The sequence below is a fragment of the Myotis davidii genome, unplaced genomic scaffold (genome assembly GCF_000327345.1).
Source record: "Myotis davidii unplaced genomic scaffold, ASM32734v1 scaffold399, whole genome shotgun sequence".
In the NCBI taxonomy this organism is placed as follows: Eukaryota; Metazoa; Chordata; class Mammalia; order Chiroptera; family Vespertilionidae; genus Myotis; species Myotis davidii.
Window position 1 is genome coordinate 1,461,342 of NW_006292094.1, and position 9,629 is coordinate 1,470,970.

At 51.4% G+C, this 9,629-nt stretch overlaps 1 protein-coding gene across 1 annotated transcript; it reads left to right on the forward strand.

Annotated features, from left to right (window-relative positions):
• Window positions 1–1,014: 1,014 nt before the first annotated feature.
• Window positions 1,015–4,853, forward strand: SMIM23 (small integral membrane protein 23). The gene is made up of 4 exons (XM_006765454.1): window positions 1,015–1,104; window positions 4,082–4,133; window positions 4,333–4,397; window positions 4,641–4,853. The coding sequence occupies exons 1-4, from the start codon at window positions 1,015–1,017 to the stop codon at window positions 4,851–4,853; spliced, it is 420 nt and encodes a 139-aa protein (XP_006765517.1).
• The last annotated feature ends 4,776 nt before the right edge of the window (window positions 4,854–9,629 follow it).

A 9,629-nucleotide genomic window follows, 5' to 3' on the forward strand; every position in this document is an offset into this window, starting at 1 on the left:
GGCATTCCAGAGAAACGGAAGCTTCGGGTCACACAAAGGCCTGTATAAGTCTGTCCCTCTCAGCTTTACCCACAAGAGCCCCAACCTGGAAACAGCCAGGTGTCCGTCAGAGAGCGAAGAGCTAAGGTTAACTGCGGTCGGTCCCCGCACGCCATGGAGTACCACACGGCAACGAGGAGGAGCAGGCGACCGATGCCCGGATCTCCGGGGAATCCTAACGACAACAAAGCCAGCCTCCAAAGCTCACGTGCTATTCGATCCCACTGATGTGACATTTTTGAAAAGATAACATTTCAGAAATGGAGGACAGATCAGTGGTTGCCAGGAGTGAGGCACCGTGGGGGAGGGCGCCGGAGGGAGGGGGCCGGTATGACAGGCCACACGGGGACCCCCAGTTTGGGAACTCTAGATCTTGGCTGTCATGGTGAATACACAGACCTACCCAGGGGACAGCGTTATTTGGAATTAAAGGCGCACACACCCGCCTGAGGACCAGTACAACAGATCTGAGCCGGGTGGATAGGTGATGTCGGCGGCAGCATCCTGGCTGTGACCCTGTACGCGGCGATGCTGCCCTTGGAGGGAAGTGAGTGAAGGGCGCGCGAGGTCTCCTTTATTTTTTCTCTCTGCTGACATGAATCTAAAATTATATCCATAAAAATTTCAGTCTAACAAAGCTTTTTATTGTTTTGTATTTAATTGCGCGTATTTTATTAAAAGCTTGCAAGTATAGAGGGGAAAGATCAGAGAAATCATCACCCTGAAATATAATCTTCTGCTGTCTTTCTTCCTGGCGTTTTTGTTTGTTGTTTTTGGCATTTAAATGAAGGAAAAGTGAGGGGCAGGGCTAAACATCAGGATGGTGACAAGGGTGGGGCCTCGCTGCCCCCCCTTCTGTGACATCAGACCTCATGGCTTGAGGGACGGATGCCTGGTGAGCAGAGGACACTGGGGGTGCCCATCTGCTGTCAGGTGCGGGGACCTTGCTCCACCCAGGCAGCCTGAGCGGAGGCCATGGTGGCCCAACAGGTGGATAACAGGAGGCGAGAGGCAGCCGAGCTGCTCGACCACAGAAGGGGCAGTCGCTGTGAGGACAAGAAGCAGGTGAGGCCAGGCCGGTGCACCCACTCTCCCCCATCTGGGCTCAGACACACCGTCAGGCCCTCAAAGGACACAGCACGGGGGCTCAGGCGCTCCTTCCTGAAGCGTTACCAGCTCTTGCCTAATCCCAGCGCTGCCAGCAGCGGGTATGCTCGGGGAGGGCTGGGGTCTTTGTTGTGGCTGCTGCTGTTAATCCTGACCTGAGGATATTTTTTCAGTTTAAAATTGATTTTTAGAGAGAGTGGAAGGGAGGGGGAGAAACAGAGAGAAACATCGATGAGAGAGACGCATCAATTGGTTGCCTCCAACTAAGGTACGTGCCCTTGACCAGAACTGAACCTGAGACCCTTCAGTCCACAGGCTGACACTCTATCCACCGAGCCAAACTGTCTAGGCTAGGGCAAGGGGGTTTTGTTTAGTGTCCTGCTATATCCCTAGTGCCTAGAATGGTGTTTGGTGCTGAATGAATGAATGAATGAATGAACGAACTGAAATAAATAGGATAATATGCCTGAATTGGAGAGCTCTAGGAGCATTAGTTCTTAGGACTGAAATTCAAACCTCACCTGGGATTTTTGTCAAAATGGAAACACTCACTGTCCACAGCCTGGTGCTTCCACCTCCTCTCTCTTTCGTGACCTTTTACAACATTCCTGAGAGGTAGCTGTTGTGGATCCCACTCACAGATGGGTAAACTGAGGCTCAGAAAGGCAAAAGGCCATACAGCCAGGATACGCCGGGGTTTGAAGCCAAGTCTATGTGACTCCAGACCCTTAGCAAGGGTCACACTGCACTCCACGGCCTCCCAGGTGGAGAGGTGAGGAGGGCTGGGGAGGGCAGCTGGGCCTCCCACACCATGGAGGGGTGGGATTTTATTCTGAGATCAATAAGAGACCACTGAGAGGTTTTAAACAGCACAATTGGTGACCGATCTATACATGTCTTCAAAAGATCTGCTCACTTAACATACGTGCACCAGTACCTCCTGAATGCGGGGCCTCGCGGCAAGATGGGATTTGAGGGATCCCTCACACTGCGGCTCCTCCTAAGAAGCGTCCCATGGATACCAAAGCCTGGAGTGCTCCTTGTAGGAGAATCATTAGAAGAGTCCTGTGGTTAGGGATTTACGCGGCTCATTCACATAACAGAGGCTCTGAGGAGTCCCGCAGCAAGACAACTCACTTACTTCTGTTTACTGTGGCCTTTCCCACCCCTCCTTTTTGAAAGAGGTACATTTCAAACCCATTCTGCAGATAAAGAAACTGAGGCTCGGAGAGAAGAAACGAGTTGGCTCTGGCCCAGGACATCAAGTGTTTTACATTAAAAGATTCCCAGGGCATCCCATTTGACCCAGTGATCCCACTTCTAGGTATATCCCAAGAAACTAGAAACACCAATTAGAAAGGATATATGCACCCCTATGTTCATAGCAACACAGTTTACAATAGCTAAGACCTTGGAGGGAAGGTAGGGGAGGGAGGCGGTAAGGGGGAAAGATCAACCAAAGGACTTATATGCAAGCATATAGGCCTAACCAATGGGCACAGACACCAGGGGGGTGAGGGCATGAGTCAGGGAGGATGGGGGATAATATGGGGATAAGGACACATATGTAATAACTTAATCAATAAAAAAATTTAAAGAAAAATAAAAAAGATTCCCAGGGGATACTGTGGAGAAGAGAAAAGGCACCTCATCGTAAGTGTACAGAGCAATGACTCTCACACTGGGTGTACCCACGCGGGCAGCCACCACCCAGATTAAGCTATAGAACATTCTGGTACCCGGATGGCTCCTTAGGCCTCCACGTAGCCAGAGCCCCACCCACAGCCGGGATTCTGATGTCTTTCATCGCCGATGAGTTGTGCGTGTGCGAGGATTTCCTGGGGATGAAATCAGTGCGCACCTTTGTGTCTGGCTCCTGTCACTCATCAGTGGGTCTGCGAGGCTCAGCCCGTTGTAATTTATTTTTCGTTTTGAAGTTAATAACAAGAATATAGCTGCTGGTCTATCCAAAGAAAACTACCCAGGGGAGAGCCAAATTAGGCCAATCTTTTGTCTTCTTTGTTGTGGTAGCGGGGTAAGTCTTGCCTCACGAACTCGAGTACGTAAGAAATATACTGGTACGGTTTCAAATCAGATCAAATCTGGCTCCGTCCACATGTGGTGAGTTTGAGGAAGATTCGATGTCAGTCCACACTGTCCGCCTCAATCCCCCGTCCATGTCTGCTTGCCCCTGACACCGTCAGTCTCACTGCCAGTGAAAGCAGGTATGTCTGAATCCCTGTGCCAGGGGGAAGGAGGGAGCTGACTGCAAAAAGGCATAAAGGAACGTTCTAAAATGATGGAAATGCTCTTTATTTTGATTGGGGTGGGAGTCCACAGGTATAGACGTTTGTCAAAACTGCACATTTAAAAGGTGTGCATTTTAGCTTGGCCAGTGTGGCTCAGAGGCTGGGCATCGGCTCATGATTTGGAGGTCACGGTTCAATTTCTGGTCAGTGCACATGCCCAGGTTGTGGGCTCCGTCCTCAGAGTGGGGCGTGAAGAAGGCAGCCCATCAATGATTCTTTCATCATTGATGTTTCTCTCTCTCTCTCCCTTCCTCTCTGAAATGGATAAATATATATATATTAAAATGTATGCATTGTATTGCATGTAAACTAAGGCCACGATAAAGTGGGTTTCGTTTAAAGATCCTTTCAAACAAAAGGTGTAAAAGTGAGGCAAGGAATGAGACGGAAGCGGACCTTCATTCCCAGCAGCGAGGCGAGCAGGAAAGCAGCAGTGAAGTGCCGGTTAGTTGCCACGCTGTTTCTGCAATGCGTGGGGGTTTTGTAGTGAGCATGTGACTTAGGTAAGTAGGGAAACGTTAAGCTCAAAAGACAATCTTATCGATGCCCCATGTCCAGTTCTCTGAGACAAGCAGGTGCCCATCTGCCCCCAGCAATTTACCTGACCCATCTCCTCTTGCCCACAGACGCTGTTGGCGCTGCTGGTCTTGGTGCTGTACGTGAGCTCGGGAATATCAGGTGAGCCTTCTGCAATCTGAGAAAGGAGACGCCGAGGCCACACAGAGTCGTGAGGGGTGTCCTGGAGATGGCCGCATGCCAAGGCGGTCTCGGCGCTTGCCTTCTCCCACCGCCCTTCATCCCACTGGGGGACCAACCATGTTTATGTCAACTGCCATTCGTTGGCCCTTGTGAAGAGGTGTGTCTGTGCCCGTTTCAGGAAGAAGTTGGGAGATGTCAGAAAGGATCAGAGAATGTAACTACCAGAATCCTGTGGCTTCTCAGGTAACATACTCAGGAAGGTCCTGAAGGGAGGACAAGCCTGGCTGAGGAAATCTGGGAAGGCTTCCTGGAGGTGGCATTAGCAAGCTGGGTCTTGAAGGATAAGTAGGAGCTGGAGACCATGGGGAAGGGTATTCCAAGCAGAAGGCTTTCATAACTACAAAGGCTCAGGGGACTTTTTGAAACCAGTGGCAAAGGAGTCTACGTGGAAAAGCTCCAGATGTAACTTTGGTGTATGCCTTTCAGGGGTTTGAACACCAGACCAAGGATCCCTCAAAAGAGCCGTTAAAGGTCGTCAGGACTTGGTTGAAGGAGAACTTGCAAGTTTTCCTGGAAAAGCTGGAGAAAGAGGTGCGAGAGCTGGAGCAGCTGGTGCGGGACCTGGAAGAGTGGCTGGATGTCCTTCTGGGCGAGGGGCGCCCCGAGGAATCCTGCTCCTCCTTCAGAAGCCGTTTGTGAGGGGCCAGGGCTGGGACCCGGGCCGGAGGCCAAGGAGGCAGGGGAGAGGCTTGCCAGGGGCTCCCCTGAGTAGGGCTAAGCTGTGATCCCTGAAGTTCAAGGCGGGCAAAAAAAAAAAAAATAGAATAGTTGGGACTCTAAGATGCTGTTGGTACTGCTGCTTCCTGACCGCTAACACCACTAGGAGGACCCGGGGCTCTGCTGAGCTGTCCTCCCTCCTACAGGAGTCTGGCCCTGGGAGAACAGCGCAGCTTCAGAGCCAGCCCCGGGCCAGGAGCCGGAGCCGTCTCTCCCACTTACCTGGGACTTTGTGCCAAATTCCTTAACACCTCAGACAAATTGCCTCATTAGTGAGAGCCAGGGAAACAAGCTGCCTCACAGGGTAACAGTGGGGATCAAACATGTATAGATATAGTGCGTCTGGCACAGAGTAGGTAGCCAGTAGTATACATGTGTGTATATTATATTTAGATATTACATTACATGTGTGTATATATTTTATATTACATATAAAACACAGCTATAGATTTCTTTTAAATGGTTTTTCAACTAATTAGAGGAAGAGCAAGGGAGAGAGAGGGAGGGAAACATAGATATAAGAGGGGCACATCGCTGGGCCGCCCCCTGCATGCCCCCTACTGGGGATCTAGCCCACAACCTGGGCATGTGCCCTGATCAGGAATTGCACCAGCCACCTTTCAGTGCAAGGGACAATGCCCAACCAACTGAGCCACCCCAGCCAGGGTATATAGATGTTTTTATAAAATGTATATAAAAACCAAGGGCCACAACTGTCAAATCTCAGATGGAAGGCAGGGGTAAAAGGTGGGAGGGGCGGGGGGGGAGGTAAGAGATCAACCAAAAAACTTGCAGGCATATATACATAACCCATGGACACAGACAATAGGGTGGTGGAGGCCTGGGAATCGGGGAGGGAGAGGGAGAACTATATAGGCTCAATGGGAGAAAAAAGGGGACATATGTAATACCTTCAACAATACAGATTTTTAATAAAATAACAAATAAACTAGGGGCTACATTTAAAAAAGAAGCTAAAGCCTGGATCCTTGAGGAGGGCAACGGCTCCAGTGGGTACGAGCAGAGCCTTGAGCCCAGGAGTAAATGCCCTGACGGCTGTCGGACACCAGCCCGCGGCTCCCACACAGGGACAGCCCATGCTGGTGTGGCCCCGACCCCGGACGCCAGTTACTCTTGTTTCACTGCTCTGTGAGCCCATCAGCACAGCCAGCCACTCCGGGTGGCTCAGGCCGTGAGGGTCACAGTGGCCCAACAAGGGAGCCGGCATCTCATGGAAATCAGAGCTCCCATGGCCTGGGGTGGTGGAGGCGGGAACAGGAGAGTCCCAGGCACCCACGAATCCGGCAGCTGCCCCCCGCGGCCCGCCTTCTCCTGGACTGGCCGCTGCCTGGCCTCTGCTCCCCTTTGTGTGTCTGCCCATCTCCTCCTGCTTCCGGGATGCAGAATTGTGTGAGATACACATTCAAAGGCTGAACACAACTCCTGGACCACTGGAGTCCCCACAGGGCGCGGTCAGCCCAGCAGGCTGGGTGTGACAGAGACAACGCCACACGAAAGAGGAGGACGACGACCTCTCATAACTGTGAGGCCTGTTGTCGCTTGAGTGACGTTAGCAAAATGTCGCCCAGGGGGAACCCCTTTCGTATCCACGGAGTGGATTTCTTTCTAGAGAGGAACGACTTCTCCTCGAGAAGGCAACGCTGGCTCCCTCCTGTCCAGCAAGAGATACTGATGGGCAACAGGCGAGTGGATAAAAAAGCCGTGGCACATTCACACCGTGGAATACGATGCAGCAGGAAAAGAGAAGGATCTCTTACCTTTTGAGCCCGCATGGAGGCACCTGGAAAGCATTATGCTAAGTGACATAAGCCAGTCAAAGACAAGTATCACAGGACCTCACTCATATGTGGACTCTAATGAACAAAATAAACTGATGAACAAAATAGATCCAGAGACATCGTTGCATAGAACAGACTGCAGAGCCTCAAAGGGAAGGCAGGGGAGGGTGGATGGGTGGGCAGAGATCAACCAAAAGACTTGTATGCACATATGCACAGTAGGATGGTGAAGGCCTGGGGCGGGGGCGGGGCGGGCTGGAAGGAGCCAATGGGGAAAGGAGGGGACATATGTCATACTTTCTTTACTTTAAATTTTTAAAACAATATTTAAAAATTTAAAGTAAAAAAAAAAAAGAGAGATGCTGATGGGGCCATGCATGTGCAGCCACTGGTGAACAAGAAGTTTACAGGCTGATGGGAAAACAAAAAACAAGTGGAAAAGTCAAGACAAGGCCATTTCGGAGAAGGACACGTGTCAGAGGGAACCGAGGCGACCATGTGCCCAGCCGCTGCAGCCTTCGGGGCACATGGAAGGCGGAGCAGGGCCGAGCGGGAGAATCCGGACGCCGTCTGACAGCGCGGTGAGCGGGTGCTGATGGGTGGGGCTGAAGAGAAGGGTCCCCAGAGCTGCTCCCCAGGCCTCAGGACTCCCCTACTTTCAGAGGAGAGGAACCTGAGCCATGATTCAGGTCCGGACCCAAGCAACCCAGGAGGGCCAGATGGAGGAGACAGGCCTGGTCTTGTCGAGGGGCGAGGGGCCAGCTGGAGAAATATCACGCCTACTCATTATCTAATGTTTCAGGCACCTGGAGTATGAGGTCAGCATCGCAAACAATAACTTTTCATTAATTTTAATTGATGGTTTTCTCTCCCTTTTAATTAATAGATCTATTTGGCAGCCTTGCGAATGCTCCCGCAGGCTCCTTGGTGAACACTGATGCACTCTGCATTTTATTTTGTTGTATTGCTTGGGGTCAGCTTCCTTTCTGTTGCTTCAACTTATAGAATGCGGTGGGGGGGGAGGGGGACGGGGGGGACACAGTCATTCAGATAACCCATGAGCTAAAGATGAGAATGTGATCATCTAGACAAAAACTGGATTCAGGAAAGACCGCCTGTGTATTAGCCATGGGCACTTCTTAAGAATATAAGGATTAGTGGGAAGAAATCCTGAAAGTGTGGCCACAGAAACAGCTGCATTGCTTAGAGAAAGCTCCCCGTGTTCCTGTTTCCAGGGCTTGGTCAAGTGCTATTGTCGTTTCCAGTTTACAGAGTGGGAAACTGAGGTTTGGAGGGTTTTGCATCAGTGTTAAGCTCATCTATACTAATAAAAGGGTAATATGCTAATTAGACTGGGTCAGCCAGACATCTTCCAGATGTCCGACTTCCTTCCGGACAAATCCACGGGAGCAGGGGCTGAGGCAGAAGTGTTTAGGGGCGATCAGGCCTTCAGGGGAGAGCAGCTAGGGGTCGGCCAGGCCAGCAGGTGAGCAGTTAGGGGGCAGCCAGGCTAGCAGGGGGGCAGTTAGGGGGCAACCAGGCCAGCAGGGGAGCAGTTAGGGGAGACCAGACCAGCAAGCAGAGGCAGTTAGGGGCGATCAGGCAGGCAGGTAGAGTGGTTAGGGGTGATCAGGCAGGCAGGCAGGCGAGCAGATAGGAGCCAGTGGTCCTGGATTACTAGTCAGACATCCCCCAAGGGGTCCCAGATTGGAGAGGGTGCAGGCCAAGCTGAGGGACCCCCACCCCTGCACAAATTTCGTGCACCAGGCCCCTAGTATACTCAATAAGAGCCAGGATGCAAACCCAGGCTGTCTGGCGACAACGACCAGCGGTCTTTACAGCCTCGCCTCCACGAAGCCCAGCCAATTTCTCTCTCTCTCAAGAAATTCTCATTGTATTTATTGTTAAGTAATCACATTCCAATTAAGTTTGTAAGACAGTAAATATCCATTGCATGCAACGACGTGTCGGTACAGAGGGAGAGAGCAGTAGAAGCCCCCTGTCCACCTGGAGCCTGTCTTTCTACCGGGAAGCCCAGGAGCGAGGACGGGAAGATGAAATGTCCGCATTGCTCTCCGAGCCATTGGGCCCAGTGCCAGAGGCACCTCGCTAATTGCCAAGCGAGCGGTAGATTGACTGGCCAACCTAAGAGTGCAGAAAAGTGACAGGGCGCTTAAGTTGGCACTAACATGGAAAGCTGCTAGTTCAGTTATAGAAAAAGGCTGGAGCTTAAACTAAGCTATGGCCAGGGGAAACTGTGGGGGGGACCGAAGAGGGATGAATGGAAAAGGGGGGGGCAAGTGGGGGGAGGGGGTGGTGGGTGGGGGGTGTGTGCAGAGAGGGGCCTTCCCATTAGACTCGCATCTCAGTTATGGGTACTGCGGCCCAGCCTAAACACAGGTCCCGGGTGAGAGGGAGCAGGTTTCCTTCCCAAAGGCCTTTGGGTATATCTGATTTTTAAAAATACCCTTGAGCCCTCACCGGTTTGGCTCAGTGTATAGAACATCAGCCTGTGGACTGATTCCAGTCAAGGGCACATCCCCAGTTGCAGGCATGCAGGAGGGGGGCGTGCAGGAGGCAGCTGATCAATGATTCTCTCACATCATTGATATCTTTGTCTCTCCCCCTCCCTCCCTCCCTCTCTGAAATCAATAAAAATATATTTAAAAAATACCCTTGAGAAGCAGAGATTCGGGCTCCAGTGAAATGATTCCAAGACCAGGAAGGAAGGTCCATTTCCAGTCTGTATGTCATATGTTTGATGGTGTCCAATAAAAATGTGGACTTAATTTGTTCCCTTAATCCACAAATTTGTTCAACAAAAGTTATGAAATGCCCCACATCCAATTTGGTTCAGACTGGCTGTCAGGAGGATAATCGAGGGGGGGGAGGGGGGGAG